The sequence below is a fragment of the Pipra filicauda genome, unplaced genomic scaffold, assembly GCF_003945595.2.
Source record: "Pipra filicauda isolate LSUMZ 115617 unplaced genomic scaffold, ASM394559v2 scaffold67_size6003252_pilon, whole genome shotgun sequence".
In the NCBI taxonomy this organism is placed as follows: domain Eukaryota; kingdom Metazoa; phylum Chordata; class Aves; order Passeriformes; family Pipridae; genus Pipra; species Pipra filicauda.
This window is the reverse complement of record NW_024104842.1, coordinates 2,055,296-2,076,024: the sequence shown is the minus strand read 5'-3', so window position 1 is coordinate 2,076,024 and position 20,729 is coordinate 2,055,296. Positions and strand designations below refer to the sequence as shown.

Here is a 20,729-nt window from a genome sequence, read left to right as displayed (position 1 = left end):
ATTCAGTTGTTGCAGTCATCCTTGGGAATGATGGGTGCTTATGTTTGGTTTCTGACTGTGAAAATCATGATTTCCAAGAAAAAACTGACTTCCAAAAATGCCAAGCAAAATGTGAACTCACACACGAATTACGAACATGATTTTATCCAGTTTGTCAGAATAACTATTTTGTTTCTGGAGTTATTTAATTTTCATCCAGAATGAGTAATTCTCCTTTTTGGTAAATGTGAAACCCTACCTTGTGCAGGAATAGGTTGAAACTTGGGTAAACATAATTAATAGGAGCATTGAGTACCTGATAACTTGCTTCCATCACTTGGGAGATGTTCCTGCTTGTAGTACTTGTAATTTGTATTTACATTGCTGCATATATCTCTATAACTAAAGCTATGCATCCTGTTTTGGAAAGGGATTGGGCACTTCTTGCCATTAAAGGTGCATAGAGTCACATTTTTTTTTTTCTTAAAGAAGGCAAAGATAGTCCGAATGTTTTCTGAATTTGTTCTTGTTTTTGACCACTGAATTTACTCACAGTTTGTATGCTCAAGTCTCTTAAACATTATTACATGAGTTAGAAGGTTTGAATTTCTTACGTAATTGTTCTGGGGGTTGGAATATTGTTATTAGAAGACTGATATGGTGAAATTTTTGTTTCTAGCCATGTCTTCTCTTGATCTGTTTGTTCTAAAATCACTAAGCTTTGCACTGATTTTCAAGGTGTAGCAGTCAGGGAGAATGCAGTTTTCTGAAGTGGTACAGATAAACAGGAATATGTTCAGACACCCTCTAAACAAAGACCTTGCCACTTTTGAAATGGGCTGCTCAACACCTCAATTTGCTAAAAGAGGAATCCATGTTATTTTAGTCACATGCTCAGAGATCAGTGTTCTTGTTTGGTTTGGTTTGTTTTTTTCCTTTAAATAGGGAAAAAGTAAAATGTGTTGAAAACTTTTCTAACTGGTTATGTAGAAAAAAAGAAGTAGAACTACATATTCAAGTGAGTTGTCGATAGCATACACTTATGAAAAAAAATATTACTTTTATAATGTTAGTGGTATAGGTCCCAGAATTGACAAGAAGTCTTATCAGAAACATGTGATTTAAAAAAGATATTACTGTTGAATCATCTACATTCTTTTGCAATTAATGAGTGGTTGGGTACGTTAGTTGAGGACAGAGAGTACTAGTACTTTCATTTCATACTGAAATATTCTTTTTTCTCTTGGATAAACCAGGCTGACTGTAGTTGATATCACAAGCAGTGTGAGTCAAAGCAAGCCTGAACTGTATCTGTGAATCATTGCTTCTCACTCCTAGGAAATTCTATGGGCCTGATCTCCCCCAGCAATAAATTACCTACCTACTAGGGTTTCTTTAGTGATGCTTTTTTTAGATGTATACTTTGCAGAAGCCTAGGTGAGGTTACGACTGCCCGGAGCTTGCTCTTTCTTGTTTTACAGGGTTAAGGAGTCCAACAGACAGCCAGAGATCACTATGTATCTTGAGTTGATTCCTGCCATGAAGAGTGAGGAGCATTTTTGGCTGCCAGGGCTATGTCCACCAGTGCCTGTTCTCCAGTATATTCCAAAGGCTTTGTGCCTCTTCAGTGGCCTAAAGCAGGGAGGCAGGGCAGAGCCTCTGTTTCAGAAGACCCCTATCTTCTTTCAGACCATGGAGAGCCAATACTGCCTGTGTGACTGAATTATTGAGACATGTTTCTCTGTGAGCTAGTTTGGCATGTTATAAAAGATGTCTGTGATCTGTAATCATAGTTTCTGTGCTTGTTTAATCATTCAGGAACAATAATTCTTCTGCTTACCCTCTTTTGCCTTTCATCCTCCTCCATCTCACCTTGCCAAAAGCATGTGATGTTCCTGAGCTTGCTATAACCTTACAGTCTTTTTCTGTAGCTGGAATATTTCCATGAACAGGCCTTTCCTCCTGTGAAGGTACCCAAATAATTTACTGATATCTAGAAGCAGAGGACAGCAGCTTGTCAAACATGCATATAGTCACAGCAATGGCAGTTTCTGTGGGCTGGGCTACACTACTTTGCAAATAACCACACAGTCAACATCTTAAATAATTTCAAACTGCAGCAACCTGGTTCTTCAGGCTGGTTTTTCACCAGTGATTTAAGCATGCATTTGCTGCTGGCTGGAGTGCTTGCTTCCATTAACCACTTCATCTAGTTAAAGAGGTTTTAAACTCCTGGTAACTGTCATGACACTGAAGTCCAAAGGCTCCTCAGACTGTGGACATCACTATGGCAACCAGTTATGTTCCTCCTCACCTACACAATCTGTAAATTTGGACAGGGGTGCTTTTATGGATGCCTGGTAGAGCATCGTGCCAGAAGCTAGTAGGGACAGGGTTCGTGAGACTTTATGAGAAGAGCAAACCAAACACAAGTTTTTCAAAATGAATGTAAAACTCACATTTTTCATTGAGTTTAAGATACCCAAATGAGAAAGGAGAGGTGCAGGACAGAAATAAAACTCCTACCACCCTGTTTACCTCTAGGGGAATGGAAGCGGACAGGAAAATGTGACCACCTACCAACAGTTTTGAACCACAAAGCTCACTGCTTACAGCTGGACCCTATGTCAGTGGCAGGGCACCACTGCGTCTGCTCCCCAACCCTGCAAGCAACTCTCTCAGAGTTTAAGGTGACAGTACTTGGCAAAGCTGGTATGCTAAACTGATTGCTTTTTTTTTTCTTTTACCTACTTTGAAAATCCCATCTTGCATAATTATCTGTGTTGAGAAAAGCTGCAGTGGAAAAAAGGCTTGTTAGTTTATGGGATAAGAGGGGATAAAACAGGTTTCTCAATCCTCGTGTCTTTTGTGTGCACTGGAAGACTCTTGGCAGAAAGATAGCTGGATTTCCATGCAGCAGGGAACCAGACTGGCTTCTATTGCATTAATAGGGCAGATGCTACAGAAGATGATGCAATAAAACCTATATGTTACTTCTAAGTGGCTAGGCTTTTTATAATTGCTGTAGGACCATTTATTAGGTAAATTAGTCTTTCCAGATAAGAGGTAGGATACAATATACATTGGAGAGATTTATGAGACCTAAAAGGTAACACGTGCATACATTGGCAGCTGTTTACAACACTAATTTATGTGCTTCTTTTAATTCCTGAATTTTATTTCAAAAGCTTCAGACAATGCAAGATTGAGAATATGGTGGCTGAAAGCAAATGTATTTGAAAAGCCTGCATATGATATCCATTCCTTTTATAAGGAATATTTCCTTTATGACCTCCTCCTGCTTTGTATTTAACATTTCAAAGAACTTTGGGGGACTGTCTGTAGGCTGTGTCTTCATAAAGCCAGTAGCCAAGGATTTAAAGTATTGTCACTGCTGGCCCGAAGCTGAAAACTGCAGGCGGTTTTAATACCAGGGTGGGGGGGTGGGTGTTTAAACCCAGTCTTTTGTGTTCAGATTAGGGAGTGCAGGAGGATAGACTTAAGGGGTGTTAGTGAGAATTTCTTCACTGGCAGCTCAGTAATAGCATCAGGCTTTGGAAATACTTTTTTCCAATTCTTTGTTATTTTAGTAATTACTATGCAGTGGGTAGAAATCCGTAGGGTTTGTGGTTTTTTTAAGTACCACAGTAATGACATGGGGATGTGGGCAATAAAAAGAAGTATTTGTTTTTATAACTTTTTACTCTTTGGACGACTGAGGGGACTTAAATGCCTTTTCGGATAGTCTATCATTGTTTCAGTCCTGATGTCTGTGTTTATTTTGTCTTGGTTCCATCACCTGGGATAATAGTATGATCCATCTTTGGAAAGGAAGGAAGACAAAAACAATTTGACACTAGCATCATGCTCTGACAAATCTGAAATTTGCCAGTTGTGAAGGCAGATTGTCTGATCTACTTTACACTGCCTGAGAGATGGAAAGGTTACTAAACATCTCCCCCATTAAGAAAAAGATCAAAGGCAAGTCGCTGAGCACTTGCATGTGGAGTTTCTTTTACTTTCTGTTAGAACCTAAGAAACATTTGTCCTGAGTATTTGTTGATTCCCGGAATACCTAGGGGTACAAAGCACTTGAAATTTTTATGTATGGGAACATGGTGACTCCTTGCTAGAGCTTCTGAGATGAGCACCATAACTAATAAGATTTACCACAGTTGGCTTGTGAAGGTATTGAGTTCAGCTCAATAGTGATCAGTTTTAATGAAGACTAAAGACTTTCTAGCTCTTAATTTTGTATATGGTTCTTTCAAATACAATTCTAATGCCAGGAAATTTTACTTTCATGTAAATGGTCTCACTTAAGATGTTTGTTTCATTTGAGAAAGATGTTTTTATATTTCTGGAAATATTAAGTATAAGTGATTCTCTGTGCCTTACAAAAATTCATTATAATATATAAAGCATTCTGAATGAAATCTTATCCTTTGCCACTGCCATTCATATGCTTTAAAGGATGTAAGTACCCTTTTTTGGTGGGAGTGAGGAGTATGCTTTTCAAAATTAGAAAGGAATTTTTTTCTTTAATTTTCCAATTTGATTTTAGTTTACTTTTATTAATTTCACAATTTTATTTTTACTATTGCAATTAAATTCCTTTGTAATAAGGGAATTTTTTTCTTCATAACTTCTACATGTTTCACTTGTTCTCACCCTTGTTCTCATCCTTGACTCTGATTAGAAAGTTGTAGGTTGAAAAATTCACACCAGAGACTGCCCTTATATCCAGTGTGACAATTCAGTTCTGTGTATGAAACATTTTGCGAAGGTGAGGCTTTGGGTGCTGCTCCCTTCTGCTTAGCTCCACAGAGGAGTCACAGATTCTGCACTGCCCTCCAGAAATCTGGGAGGTAACAGTGCTCTGCTGGATTTAAGTCCCTCTTTGTATTTAAAAGCAAATTAATTAATAACAAAGCAACTGACAGCCACACAGTAATATAGAAGGATAGATAGGAAAAACAAAAGTAGCAGAGCTCTCTGTGGTTGATACGTTTGCTTTAACAGACTGAAGTGTTATGTAGGGTATCACTTAGTAAGACAAAAATTATTTTATTGGACTAGTCCCCAGCTGAAGAATTTAACTTTCTTACAAGGTGATGTGAGAAGGTTGAGACCCAATGCTATAAAATGTTTTTTTCTTGTTCCTCTACTAGAATACAAAAATCTCTGCACTCAGGAGAAATGCTAAGAACAGCTTCTACAGAGAGGCAAGTGCAAGTGGTGCCTACATAAACCTTCATCTGAACAGGGCAATGGGAAATTGTCTCTGGTTGCACACAGGTGGGTAATATTAGAGCTTCAAAAGCCAAGTGGAGGGTGGCAACAAGCTGTGGTAACGAGCAGTAGACAGGGCAGGTGTCCTAGGAGTGGAGTCTTCCTTCTGAGGGTGCTACTGCAGAATCAGAAAGAACAGAGAAGCTCCAGGGTCCCACTGAAAACCAGTGACTGAAAACCACCTTCACAGGAACAAAGTGACTGCAACACTGACGTCTGGTCCAGAGAACATGCAGACTGATAGTTTTGCACTGATTTTCCAAAAGCCTTTGAGTTGGGCATGTGTTGAGTCATCTAATTTCTGTCTGTGTTTATGATTCCTCTCTAGAGTTTTTTCATGCCCAAATGCTGCTCTGTGCCAATGAGACAGCCTCTGAATCTAAGACTATAATAAAATATCCCAGAAGTAATTGAACTATTTTTCTGTGAGGTGATGAATCGGTGCTTTTTCACTTTTGGGTTTGTTTCTTGCTTGCATTCTCTTCAAATTCGTGTGTGGGAACCATTTTCAGTACTAAACCACTATTTTGAAAGCCTGTTTAATATAGGCAGAATTTCATGCACATATGGAAGTAAATTCATGACAAGAGGTTGTTTACAAAGGGTGAAGTAGTCTATTTTCAGGCCTCCCAACTTTTCTAAGGTTTTTAAGATCTCTGCCTCTTGTTTGTGCTATATATATACAACTATAAAATATACTGACTATATTGCACAGCTGTATAAGCAAGAATTTTGAGAGGGAGCTTACTACTGGGTTATTCAGCAAATGCTCTGTGGTGTTAACAGCAGCTGCTGGGATTTAGTTCCCTTGGCATGCCGTTTTTAGGACTGCAAATATGTTCATTGCCCTATTTGCCTGTGGTGCTTTGCTCAGTTTTGTGTATGGCAAGTAATTCTTCTCAACAAGAATTTAGAGTTTAAAACTAATATTCTGATAAACAATAGCCACGTAACAGTGCCCACCTACTACTGTCAAGGGCTGCCTTTTCTTGATGAATTTTTCCTTTGTACATGATCTGACACACAGAATCTGCTTGTTGTTTGTGTTGATGTAGCATCCAGAAGCTTCACAAGAGCCCAAGGTCTGCACGTGCTTGGTGCTGCCTTTGCAACATAGGCTCTGTGGAGGAATGGGAATAGACAGAGAGATGTGTGAGTTAGTCTTTGGAAAGATAATCTGTAATGGCCTTTACTGCTGGTGGGATCTACATTAGCTACTCACTTCTCGCTCTCTGTTTTTTTCGACTTCCAAAGCAGAAGGTTAGGCTGTCTTTCTAACTTACAGTACAGCTGGCGCCCATATATCAGTGTGTTACTTAAATACCAGGGTACTAATGATACATGACACCAGTAGAAAACAAGAATGTTGAGGCCAACATTTTTGGCATATCTTTTGCTACTACATCCTTTGGAAGAACAGCCAGTGAATGAATTGAGTTGTGATTTGAGTTGCTGTAAGTCCACTTCTCCAAGGTTTTGAATTCTGTTACATGAGAGAGGTTTAATAAATGCTTGACTGTGGGGAAATCTCTGTAGGATTCACAGCTTGTCTCTCTCTCCAGTTGGTTTTGTTCACTGAGGAATTACAAGCCCAGTTTCCATCCATTTTAACTAACCAGCTTTGAGTCAGTGATAATAGGAGAGGAAAAGCATGCATCAAAGCAAAAGCTGTATCCTATAGCCTCTGTTCCTGCTGGTACACTGGTATGTTTTTAGGTAGATTTGGGTACCCAGATTGAAACCCCTTCTGCATCAATTGTCTTCTGTGCAGAGGAAACACAAATGCAATCAGAAGGTCTGGCATGAAAAAAACCCAACAAAACAGGGGAGCCTTTCTTCTCGTAATGGAGACCGGTTTTTCTTAAAAGTCATGCAAGTTAAAATAAATACCACAGCTCATAAGGCAGCACACAGAAAAATGAATTGGTGAACTACAGCATGTGTGCAGCAGCAGCGCTGCATTCCTGTCATCACACATTCCCAAAGCATAACATGGAGAGAAATATGATCTGAAACTGGTTTAAGAGGTGCTGTAACTAAGCCAGGATTACTACCATGGTATAACACAACCTGATAGCAAGACTGAAGATTTGCTTGTGATAAGTTCTGAAACATTTTCCTTTTTTATATTTGGGAATTTTTGCACTTACATCTTTGCCCTTGGGATTTTTTCTTTCCCTTTTTGGTGGAGTTTCTCAAATGGTCTCTCCAAGGAGAGTTGTCTGAGCAAACCAAACTTTTCCCTTGCCAATAAATCCATCAAGAAAGGCTGCTTCACTTTGTGACCTGCACCACAAGCATATGTTACAAGTACTTGACTTCTCTTGCATATTTGAGTAAGAACAAGTACTAGTAAGAGGTGATAAATTAATAGTGTTAGTGTCAGAAGTCTAAGGGCAGCCATGATAGGGTGTGCTGCATTGTGAGTTTTCTGGTTTGTTCTTGCTAGTTTGTCTGATTACAAATATCTGGAAGGGAAAACTAGTGCTTCTTACAGCCAAAGGCAGTTACAGCCTGTTGCCAGACCTCCTTAACCAGTAAGGAATTGCTTAAAAACATGTCTTTTAGAGTCTGAGTTCTGCACCTTTGTTAATACAGAGCCACAGGAATCCATGCATGAAAACTGTGAGTTTATGCAGTGGACAACTTTCCCCTTCATGGATTTATTAATATTAGAAATGCTGGTAATCAGGAAGACTATTATGCAGAGCTGTAAATCTAATAAACCCATAGATTACTAAGGCCTGTGATGTTATACCTGAGCTTGGTGTCTTTACAAAGTTCTTAATTACATTTCTCCCATGTCTTCTGATACTCCGTTTCCCCCCCTCCTCTTCCTCTGCTTTACAACTGCCTGTACTCCAGGCTTTTTTCCTCTTTTCCCCCTCTGTATTTTCTGTTTATTTCTTCTGCTCTCCCTCTCTCATAGGCCCTGCATTTCCTTCCCAGAATCTTGCAGCATCCTCTCCATCTTTTAAAAAGTTACAGAATTTGACGGTTTTGTTTTCAGAGGCCACAAAATGACCCTCTGCTCCTCTGTTTTACCTGGCTGCCAGCGACTGTGGCCTTCCTTAGTGCAAAGTCTCCCATGCGTCCCGGTATTACCAACATTATTCATAATCTTTGTTTCTGTAGCTGGGACCAGGAAACCATCCTTTTCATAGACTTGCAGAGGCTGAAGCCACACGGCTTTGTGTGGCACTTGGCATCTTGTCAGTGTTGGGTGCTTGTCAGACACCAGCTCAGCAGACAGTAATAAAGTGAAGTCCTTCTAATTTTCTCCTGTGAGGCAGCCAGTGGGCTATGGGCAACAGGCAAGGTCATGACAGAGTAAGGGAGAACCCAAGCTTGGAATACATAGCTTGAAAGACAATGATTTTAGAGATGTAGCTTGTCTAAGCAAACAGGAGGATTGCTTTCCTCCTTGCATGTCCTATTATTTTGCCATTTTTCTTTTAGTGTTTGGCTTGTGTGCTTATTTCATTTGAAAACCTCATGTAATCAGTCACCAAGCCAATCTAGCTGAGGCAGAAACACCAGCCCACCCTGCTACTGAAGCCTGCTGCTCTTTCTGTGGAAACTTGTTTGTCATAGGGAGGAAAATAGAAGTACTCCCGACTGAAACTTGAAATACTACATTACATGAGAGTAATTACCATATATGCACAAGCACACATGCACATACACATATAGAAAAATATACATATATAGCTCACCATATTGTACTCTGCTACATAATTATTATTTTTCAATTGAGGAAAAATAAGCCTATGAAATGGAAGCTGGAACCCTAAAGTTTTAGAAGTGCATATGCCACTGATTTATTACAGTCTTCTGGGCCATTTATGCCCTTTTCTTTATTACATTTTCCAAATGTAAAATGGGAACAAACTGCTTATCAACTAATAAACGAGTCTTTATGAAGATCAAATGCAGTAGATATCCTTAGTAATATTTGTTTTCTTACTTTATAAAAGATAACACAAGATTTTCAGAAGCAGACATTTTGAATTGCTTCTTCAAAAGCCTTCAGGCTCCTTATGAATGTGGACTGAGGCAGGGTTGTAATTGAAAGCTTGAACATATAAGAATCCTTTGTAATGTCTTATATGTACCTAAGCTTTTTTGAAATTCATAGTGTTAAATCAGTGCCTTTGGCTATTACGTTGCCAATTCCTGATAAGGAACTGTTAGGTTATGAGGGAGGCAGGATGCCTCTTTTTGGTTTAGTTCAGACCTGTTTCCCCAAGATCTCTATGGTATATTTATCCAAGCTTCACCTCTCCCTCTAGTAATTCAGGAAAGAGATGGTACCTGTTGGACTTTAAATACCAAATGATAAAAATGAATGCTTTATCTGAATCTCAGTAAAAGCTTCTGAATTGAATCTTTCCCTTATTAAAAAACCCTAAAAAACAAATAAACCCCCAAACAACTGGAGATGAATTAAAGAAAAAAAAAAAGTGCAAGCAAAAACCATCTCCTTGAAACCATCTCCTTTTCATTTTCCCATCACTTCAATTCCTGCCTGGAAGAAGTGTTTTTCTTTACTCCTAGCAAGCTCCATCAGACTATTTCCATACTTCTTTTTACAATTAGGCAAAACTTTACCGGTGTGTAACAGGTAGGCAAAAATATTTGTAAACTAAAGCAGAATTTCCCAGTGGTTTCAGCCAAAGAAAATTGGCCCTCCCTGCCCCTGTTGGAACTGTTGGATTAAACAGCATATTTTTATTTATTTCACACTGTGCTTATAAGGGTACTGTACCATTGTTCACCAAGCAGGACAGCCACTGGTAGCCGAGAACTCTTCTTTTCTGCTCTGACATAGGTGTATGAAGCCAGAAATTTATTTCCTTTTATTACAAAAAAGTAATTTTAAATGTCTAAGAATAAATTGTTGTGAGTTGGTTTGTTCGTCTTCTGTTTGTTTTTTTTTAAAGCCCTCAAATTTTACCTTTCAGATCACATGAAGAAAATTGTTTTATTTCAGTTTGGTCACCGAGGCAAAAAAAATCAATTACATGCACAGTTCTAGCTCTTATTCCAAAGAAAACAGCCAAAACTTAAACTTTGTCTTTAATTATATATTTGATTCATCCCAGTAACAAAACTTGACTTCAAACAATGGAAGAGCAGGAGGAAACTTGCTCTGAATTCCTCTCTTCAAAGAAGAGAACTCTTTCAGATACTGTGTCAGAAAACTTTAAGCTGAAACCAAACGAGATAACTGTGAGAAGACTAAATACAAGGAACTTTAGCTGACCACAGGAATAACGTCTCAGTACTGAGAGGAGGCCTCCAAAATTGATTTTGAACAAATATACCCACATTTGGGAAGGAAAAATCAACTTTGCTAGATGGATTAATTATTCTTCTCATTCCTTCTTCTTTTTCATAGTTGTAGGAGCAAATTATTATTCATTTAAAATTACCACACAATGAAAACACATTGTTATCCGTGCCCAAAACTACAAACCAGTTTAATTCCTACAACTGATAAGTAGAATATACCATGTGTTAATTCTGTGTACTATATTACTCTCATGACAATTCATGGAAGTGTACAAATTAAGTCAATTAAAGCTACTTGAAAGACTTCTGTATGCTGTCACCGGTTCATTGGTGCACAGCAAATTGCTTGAAAAGATTTGGGATGTGTACGCTGTATCTGACAGTTACAGAGCCATCCTCTGGTATTTTTATTTGATATTTGTTAGACTATTTTAGTTGGGAATAATTATACAGAAAGCCAGTGTAAAGATCATTCTGGTCTTGTTTGTTGTCGCGCACGCATGTGTGTGCGCGCGCGTGTGTCCTGCTTTGTTCTGTCTTTCTACTTCTTGACCTCATTTTTCCTCCTCATTGCTGATTCCTATTTGTCTCTTGTCTCATGTCTTTTTTTAATGGAACAGATTGATATCTAGGGCTGTGTCTAGACTAGGAGAAAGGTTGAGTTTAGTTCAGCTGTAAGTTGAAGTTAGCTGGCCAGCTATATTCAACCACTTCTTGACTGCTGAAAAGGCAAAGCCATGAGAATTTATGCTCCTGGCTAGAATTTAACTTGCTTTTACATCTGGTAAAATAGGTATGTTTTTTAGGTTTGACTTAGTTAGGTAGTGCTAACCAATCTATCCCAACCTCAGCCTTCAATGAGAAAAGCTGAACAATTCTAAAAGTTCTCCTTATGGTTTTTCTGGTCTGAGGGTGAAAACATGTTCTATTATAAGCTTTGCGTAGGTTGTTGAGTAAATTGCTAGATGAGTAAGTTGCATGATGAAAAACCTTGTATTTTTATTAGAGGAGCTCTAGGCCATCTTTTTTCTCATCTTAACTTTTTGCGGTTGCTACCAGTATACCAAGCATCAATAGACACGTCATTCCTATTGGCTTTTCATGATGTTGGAAAAAGATGAGCCTGAATGAGAAAGGACCCCATAGCATTTAATTTTTTTTCCTGATATTCAATAATGTAATTTCTACTCACGTGAAAGGGACTGCTGTATGCAAAATCCTGAATGATTCTTTGGTGTGTGTGTGTGTACAGTAGCCGCGTGGGCTGAGGTGGACACTGAAGTGACTAACCTATAGCCATGTAGCAAGGCAGCTGCTGGATAATGTCTCATGGTCCACTGGCTCTGATGCTGTTCATTCACTGAAGGTCATCCTTTTACTGGTTCACCACTACTGAAAATTTCCAATTACAAAATTATAGCTGTTTTTCCACGTTCTCAGGAATGTGACACAACCTGATTAATTATAAAAATCTAAATATGTAGGTAATTTATTGGCAACATTTTCACATCCCTGCATTGCAGTTGTCCCTACTGGTAATGCTGGCAGCACATGACACCTAGTGTGCTCGAGAGTTGTCCCGCGGGGGAGGAAGAATTGAGTCCCCTCGCCCAGTTTTGGCTAACCAGAGTTCATGCCCAGGTGGCCTGGCCCCATTCAACACGATGCCCTGGGTGCAGATGTGGGCACCACTGAGGTGGCTGGGCGGGCAGCCCGCGTGCCACCGGCGAGCTGGGCATCCCGGGTGTCCTGGATATCCTTGCGGAGTGTGGCATTTTTTTAGTGTGGTGGTGTTACTGACCAGGCCCTGCTGGGCAGAGCCGAGAAGCGGTGTTCTCCAGGCGCCGAGGGGGAAAGGCGGCCAAAGATCACTGGGTGAACGCCGCTGGCTCCACGCAGGGATGCCCCGAGTATGCAGCTCTCTCCCGGCCCCCTTCTCTTGGCTGTGTCCCGCGGCTGGCCCGGGGCGGGAGCGGTGCCCGCAGGGCCCCCAGGGCCGCCCTGTCCACTGCTGCTCCTGCCCGAAGTCCGGCGGTGCGAGGTGCCCGGCGCTGCGCGGTGCCCGGCGCTGCGCGGTGCCCGGCCCCAGCGATCCAGAGCCACCACCAGGAAGGAAGGAAGGAAGAACGGAAAAGAGGCGGAGCGGGAGCGGGCGGGAAGGGGCCGGGTCCCCGCGGTACACGGCGCTTTGTACACGGGCGGGCGCGAGTCGGAGCCGCCGGAGGCAGCGCGGAGCCCGGCGGGACTAGCATGAGCCCGGGCGGCGGCGCGGCGCCTGGCGCTCCGGCAGCGGCTGCTCTCGGCGCAGCGGGGCGGAGGGAGGGCGGCGGGCGGGCCGGGCAGGCGGGCGGAGTGGCCGGCGGCCTCCCCGGTGGCCTCGCCCCCCGCGCCGGCCGCCCCTAGCGCGGAGCCGGCGGCGGTCCAGCGCCGGGCACAGGCGGGCGGGAGTGGGCGCCGGCCATGGCGAGGCGCGGCGCTGCTGGGGGCCGCGGGCCGCTGTCAGCCGCCCGGGCGCCGCGGGCCTGAGGAGGGCGGCGGCGACGGCGGCGCGGGGGGGTCGCGGCTGCATCCGCTGGTCCCACGGCCGAGAGAGGCGCCTGCGGGCCCTCCCTCTTCTCCTCCTCCTCCGCTCCCTCCTCCTCCCTCTGCTCCTCCCGCCGCGCCGGGAGCTGCCGCCGCCTCCCCAGCGCCGGGCGCGCCGCGGTCGGGGTCGCAGTCGGCGGCCGCCGGGTTTTCCTCGTTTGTTTGGGCCTTTTGTGTCGCGGCTCACAGTTGGCTAAGCACGGCCGGGCTGAATCGGGCCATTGTTCGGGACCCCCGAGCTCCCACGCCGCACATCTCTCGTCCCCAGCCCCCCTTCAGCCTTCCCCCTCTCCCCCCCCTTTTTTTGCCTGAGAAGCCACATAACGTGCCTTTCCTCCACGCAAATCTGGGAGCTGTAAGCCGGACCGATTGCAAATGAAGTGTAATGCATTGTGGGACGTGTGTAAAATTGGATCATTCGAGGGGGAAAAAAAAAAAAAAGGAAGGGACCTGCGGCTGGCGCCCTAGAAGAGGGAGCGGCGAGATGCGCGCAGGTTGCGCCCCGGCGGTGGCCGCGCTAGGCTGATGCCCGGCGGCGCGCACCCCTGACCCATGCTGCGGCGGGAGGAACACGCTCGGGCATCCTCAGCATGAAGAAGACGCGGAGTACGACCTTGCGGCGGGCCTGGCCTAGCTCCGACTTCTCCGACCGGGCCTCAGACCGCATGAGGTCCCGCAGCGAGAAGGACTACCGACTGCACAAGCACTTCCCCCCAGCTTTTATTTCCCAGGCATCACGGGGCTACATGACATCAGGTTTGTAACATAATTTGTTTATGCGAGGGAGCTTTATTGCGAGGCTGCTGCGGAATGTGTGTCTGGCCGGGAAGGCTGTGTTGGTGGGTACGGAGGGGAGCCTGCGATCGGGAGGCTGAGTTGTTATGAATAATGCACAAAAAAAAAAATAGCATACATCCACCATTTTGTACCTCTGCAAGATTCACAGCAGGGTCCTCGCAATATGGTGTTTAAAATCTATTAGTCAAGCGAAATAAATATACGAGATAAACGGTTGCATCTTTCTGTCGTGGAAGGGCAGATAAAAATGACCGGCTGTGCAGAGCATGGAGCCTTTTGCTCCTTTTGTGTGTAAAAGCATGTGCTGGATATTTACTGCTGCCCCACACATTCCTCTTTAAATGCAGTTAACTCTAGTTAACTTACCGGGCTTTCGTGTTTTTCCATTTTGGAAAGGAAAAGGGTCACCTGTGATTGCAAATGCTCTTGCCTTGTTACAGGCTCTCTGGGTTTTGGCTGCACGTTTCTGCAATGGCAAAGCATGCGTTGGTGAAAATGACTGTAAACACATTTGCATTTGTTTTTTGAGGTGTAGAAGGAGGCTAGACCTGTGTATGTGGCGGAACACACACGTACATGTATATTCATTTGTCAGTTGCTTTCAAGGAAGGCCGTTGGGAAATAATGGACCAACATGTTTGTGCATGGGAAAGAGAAAGCGCAAACAAAACAAAAAACAGCTCAGGGAAAGGCAGTCGTCAGGGAGAGGCTTGGTCTCCGATGGAGAGTGCTGGTGAGATTTCGGAAAGCCTCAGTACTGTTAGTGAAATCTGCTCCATCCTGAAATGCATCTTAATGGCCTTGGAATTAAGACATTTCATAAACACCCAAAAGAAGACTTGGGAATATGCTGATCGGGAGGGGACCAGTGGCAGAAAATCCTGGAAACCTCCTTTGTTGTTCTGCTGCCTGCTTGTTGTGATGATAGGACATAATGTTTCATTATTATGATGGCAAATGCCAATTTATCACGAAGGCACGTTTTTCCCTCTGAGGCTCAATTTAGGTTGAGTAGGCAGATTCTTTTAAAGGAGAAAGGTGTTTATTATGCATTACTGAAAACGTCTCCTGTATTCTGTTCCCCCTTCCCCATTTCTACTACAAAGGTTGAGCCAAAAATTGTGGTTGTCAGATATATGCTCACTTTCCTGTCTCTGGCCCTAATAAACGTATCTCTTTAGTCAGGATTGGTTTCTCATATTTTAAAAATGTCTTCTGACTGTTATTTCTTTAATGCCTGTGTACAAGGCAAATAACATGCATTTTATTGAAAAATGTGCCTGTATAAGAATATTGTGCTGTTTTGGCAATATTCTGTTTTTTTCCCTTTCCTGGGAACTCACATATTGAGAGGAAATTACAAGGATAATTTATGCTTGAACAGCTGAATGATTGTGGTGGTGGAGGGATTGATTTGTTTCGTTGGTGCTGCAAGACCTGAAATGGGCTGGAAAGCTGAATCTGTCCATACTGCGAAGATTTTTGTTGTTCTGTGTGAATGTCCTGATATTCCCGCTGTAAGATACGCCGTGTCAGTTCTGTTGAAGTAGGTACTTTTAGGCCTTTCTTTCAGTGTGGAAGCCTGTACTGAAAAGAGAAGGAGCTCACGTGAGCATTTTGTGCCAAGCAGTGTGGTTTTTGCTTGTTTTCAATTCTTCAGGGCAGCAGTCTGGCTCTGTGAAAGCTTTATCTTGGCAAAATTGGTACAATCCAACCAGACAAACACCAGCAATCTGCAGAATCAGATGTGTCACCCTGAATTTTTTTACCAGATACCTGTGTCCTTGGGGGGTGGGAAGTGACAAAGAATTTTAATCTGTTATGAATGTTTTGAAGTAATCTCCAGACCTTCAGAATACTTGTTTATGAATATGGAGCTCATTGATTCCAATTGCAACAACTGAAGAAGAAGGGCAAATGTCATCTTTGGTTTTACTTATTTGCTAAAGTTATTGGAGGGAGAAACACATTGAAAATTGAAATCAGCAAGTGGTTTTTGGTTTTGCTGAGGTTTTCTTGTTTTGTTTTGTTTTGTTTTGTTTTTTAACCCAAACAACAACTTAATAAGCTTTTATCTGGAAATGCAGTTGTTCTCTCTTGATGGATAGTTTCCACATTCGTTTAATTTTAAAGGATCCTTGTCCACTGCCTTTTCAATTATTAGTTTTGGGAGGAATAGCTGCTGTATCTAAACGCTTCTGACTGTTTGAAGGAAAGTCTCTTCCTTGCAGGAAATCTATAGGAAGTCCTCTGGCGTAAAAATTGTGGGGATCAGGAATACAAATACTTTCTTTTTCACCCAGAATGTTGTAGGGGAGAAAGTGTCCTGAAACACAGGGGCTTTTCAGAAGGCTGCATACTGTTTATCCAACTATTTAACCTCATCACCATTAGCATTGTTGTGGTTCTCTTTTAATTAAATGCCTCATTGTTTGGGGTGGGGGTGGAGGGTGGGAAAGAAACCTTGAGGTTTTGCCTCAATTACTGTGCTTAGGGAAATATGGAAAAGCAGATAATCAAGTAAGATGCTAAGAAGCTTGAAAGTTAATATACGAGTATGCCTCAATGGAGCATGGAGAAGCATCTATATATTTCTTTCAGCACAGAGAAATACTGAGTAATGGTGTTGCAGTTAATGCCGTGGTGTTTTATTTGAGAAGAATACAGTCTCTAAGCAGAACATGTTTATAATGGAAGTGCAAACCTCATGGTAGAGTGGTGAAGCATACCTGATTTTAAGCAGCCTTTTCAGTAAAACTGAGTAAGGACCAGTTTGATATTTGTTTGATTTGAAGCAGCATTGGTGGCTGGCCAGTCACATTTTCAGTACTCAGGGAACAAACTGCCCATAATTATAGAAAATTGATGCAGATGCAATTCATATGAAATCTAAAGATTGTTTGACAGATGAATGGAGATGGAAGTAAGGAGGGAAAAAAGCAGACAATTTAGAAAATCACACATTTTTGCTGCTGAATAATCTCTTGATACATGCTATTAAATAGGCTGTACTCCAGGGTTTCTTTAGGCCTCCTAGCAACCACTAGGTTCAAAGGCCATGCAAGGAGTTCATTGTTCATGCAGAATATTAATTTCCCAGTGGAGGACTGTCTTGGAGAAAAAACACTGGAAAAGAAAATTACAACAATGTAGAGCTTTGACCTTGTGTGAAAAGAGACATTGAAAAGTTTGAGTCCAATAAAATTCATGCATGTTACTGAAAAAGAGGAAATATACTTGGAAGTTTTTGATAGATTGCTGCTTAATTCAAGGGAAAATAAAGAAATCATATGCAACTGCCAAGCGGGATAAAAGTTAATGAAACTTAGGAGGCCTCCAAACAGTCACATGAAATAATACGTATAGCTCTTGAAATGTTGAAAGCCTCTTTCTTTTTTTTTCCCCCCTTCTAAATAACAAAGGCAAATCCTCGATTTTGTTTTAGCAGAGAGAGGAACTGCACCCTGTGATTGACCCAGCCATTAAATGTTACGAGAACGGAGTAGTACTCTTGAAAGAAAACTTTTTCTGCAGCCTTTCTTGAGCTACTTCAATTGAAGATTTTGGTGTTGGAGGTGTATCCCGTCAGTTTGAGATGGAGGTGGTGTAGGGTAACAGTCTAGCACACACAGCATGAAGGAACATCTAAAGAGCTTTCTACAAAACTAACTCCAGAGCATGCTCATTTGAAGGTTACCTTCTGAAAAGTATGCAGTTACTTTATTGCTCTTTGCATACAGTTTCCTTGCAGAGGTTTCAGTCCTCCAAAGTTGAAAGGTAAAATTCAGTCTATATGTTGCCTGCTGTTACTGAAGTTTGATTACCAAGTTAAAGCAGAAGGGAAAGGAGAGAAGTATGTAGCACTGCTATCCAACTGATGGTATCTATGTGCAAATTAAAATTTGTGGGAGGAAAAGATATCCTCATTCTCTCTTTCAAGGGCAAGGATATTTGATGAAAGGTCTAGGACAGCCTCTTCAAGCTCCTTGAACAGTAAGAAGGCTCTTGGGAGCCATTTGAGCAAATTCAAGGGTCCTGAATATTTTTTTTAAGCTTCGATCTCTAATTCTAAAAATTAATATTTGGAGATAACCATGCATGATCTGAAGAACTCAGTTTAATGTAATTGAGAAATGACAGATACATGCAAAGCCTTGAAGCTAGTTCAGTTCTCCTATCCCTTAATTCAGTTATCTAAAGGAATATGTTCTAGCTTGAAAGTAGCTGTATTGTAATTAATATTTAATGGAATAATCAGTATTGCATCACCTTCTTTTTCTCTCAGTGTGGTATTAAGAAACACCTTCCCATTCATCTTCTTAACAGTAATGTGATTGCTTTGCCCCCCTGAATTCTGAGTAGTTTTAGGTTGTCTTAGGCCAGACCCATTGCTGGGACAGTGAGAACTGAGAATGTGCAGGTGTCAATGGCTAGCAGGACTAGCTTTGCCTCTTGGCTTCTGCTCTATCTCCTTTGCTGTAGTCTGTGCCAACCTGGTGAACCCCAAGTGGGTCACTCTGTTCAGCTACTTGAGGGGCTATGCTTACTTTATTGCTTGGAAAGTTGTTCCTGAGCTCACTGTGTCTACCAGTCCCTTTTGCCCTCTGCGGCATCCACTTAACTTGACAGAAAATTAGGAACTTTCACTGCATCCTCATCTGGGGGGAGCGTGTAAGTGTGCTCTGTCTTCACACCACAGACTTGGTGCAAGTTCATGGAACAGTCATTTTTGCACAGTTTCTAGTTCATTTTGTTCCCCCCTCCCCCCCCAGTTTCTTGCCTAAACGAGAACAGAAGACAAGCTTCTCTCTCCTTCTGTAGAACCCCGAATGAATGGTTTTCATTCTCGTGGTTGCACGTGCAGTGTGAACTCACGGTGCTGTGCCCATGCCAGTGTGTTATGCCACACATGTGCCTGGTCCTTGCCCACCAGATACCAAGACATTTTCTGCATATCCATGGCTTCACTTTTAGTCCAAGCTGTGGACAGTATCCTGAGCACTGCTTGTGCAGTCAGCTGACCAAACTGCATTTGGATACCTGTTGCTCTCCCTAGCCATTGTGACCTATGAGCAAGGGGATCCAGAGTATCTTTTTTCTTCGTGGCATTAGAAGTAAAATCAAAGAGGAATGGATATAAGAAAGAAACAGAAGTCTATGTGTTTGCCTGTCTTACCTGGACCTGTTCAGGTTTCTATCTCAGTTCAGAGCACTCATCCCTGCAGGGCTAAGTTTCAGGTTATTTTTCCTCCCCAGCCTGTTGTTGCTGCTTGCATTCAAAGTCCCCATGTTGTCTCTGCTGCTTTGCTTGGACCTTCAGCCAGGTTGGGGTGCACAGAGGTGCTCCAGGATCAGGTCACCAAGGGGTGGCATTGGCAATTGTACAGGGGTGTCAGTCTGAGCACATTTCTCGGTGTGTTTCCAGTAGTCCTGTGACCAAGTAATTTTTCTGTATGCTCACTAGGCATCATGATAGCTACTGAAGATACAGGAAGCTCCTCTTTCAAGAATAGACAAGCGTTGAGAACAAACACAGTACTGATTCATCACAAATAGCTCCCAGTCTTTCACACGTGTAGAAGTTATACTCTGTTGGCAACATTTGATAAACCTGAAGGGTGTTGAATGTCTTGCCATTTTGGAATTGAATAGCAGCCATGTCTTTGCAAAATGCATTACTTGTTGGAGGGGGCTGAAATGTGAGGATTTTGCAGATCACCTTGAGTTAGCCCAGTGACCTGCTCAGTTGTGAGCAACAATAGGCCTTCATTTGTATGCTGGAGAGTTAATCCCAGAGTAAACTACCATCTTTGTGATAGTCTTTGAACAGTTTAAAGAGGTGTAAGTACAATCAGGTGTGAAGACTAGAAGGATGATATTTTCCTAAGCACATTGTAGAAATCCTCCAAAAATTGGGGGTTTCTTTTCGGTGTTCTGGGCAGCTTCTTTAGCGTGACTCTGCTTCATAGCCCATAGCAGGTTGTAGAATATCTCTGTGAATAGCATTAAAACAGAATCAACATCCAAATTCTGGGACATAAGTAAAGCAGCGCTGAAAAAAAATTTCAGATACTCTTGGATCCTCCTGAGCATGCTTTTACATGGTTAGAAGAGACCAGACAACATTAGAACCATGATCAAAAATTGTGAGCTAATTTAGAGCTTGTGTGAGACTTGCTAAATAATACAATATTAATGGTGTTTGGGTTCTTTTCCTTGAAAATCATGATACTTTACATTATTTTAAATGATGAAACTACCTTTAAACTGGATATCTGATGGTTTTGGTGGTGTAGATGTAAATTTGAGCCTAGAAATATAGGTTGCCCATTGTAAGAAGTGTCTGATGAATACTTCATACAATTCTGTCTAACTGTTGGGTTTGATTTTTACCAGAAGAGGGAAAAAGAATAGTGGCCATTGAAACCGAGACCTGAGTGCCTGAAGTTAAAGTGAACACTTTCAGTTATAAGTCTTTTTTCCTAGGTGAATCAGATAGGACAGGAAGCAGAAAGGAGGGTTAAAAGCTTTTCTAAAAGTCTCATGAAAGTGTGTTTCTGTACTTGTTTTTGCAGAATTTTTGGTATCAAGGCCAGTGGCAACCAGAGTAATCATTGGGAAAGTGCTTGAATATTGATGTTTCAGAACTCTCCCAAAGCAGTATTTGTTGTTCCCAAGTGACTGCCTGTAGCTATGAGGGGGTATGAAATTTGTTTATAGCTGCTGGCTTGCTTTTTCCAGCACATTTATCAAGTTGGCTGCTCTACTGATGCTGTTTTGTA

The 20,729-nt window shown here is 42.1% G+C and overlaps 1 protein-coding gene across 5 annotated transcripts in view; it reads left to right on the top strand.

Annotated features, from left to right (window-relative positions):
• The window catches only part of STOX2 (storkhead box 2), a 155,441-nt gene that overhangs the window by 60,936 nt on the left and 73,776 nt on the right, over positions 1-20,729 (top strand). The window contains exon 1 of one of the 5 annotated variants that reach the window (XM_039388741.1): positions 13,085-13,905. The exons of 3 other annotated variants lie outside the window; for them this stretch is intronic. In XM_039388741.1, coding sequence (XP_039244675.1) covers positions 13,740-13,905 — 166 coding nt within the window. In that variant the 5' untranslated portion in view covers positions 13,085-13,739. Of the gene's footprint in view, positions 1-13,084; positions 13,906-20,729 lie in introns of those variants that run through there. One more of the 5 variants, XM_027735388.2, reaches the window with a different exon arrangement.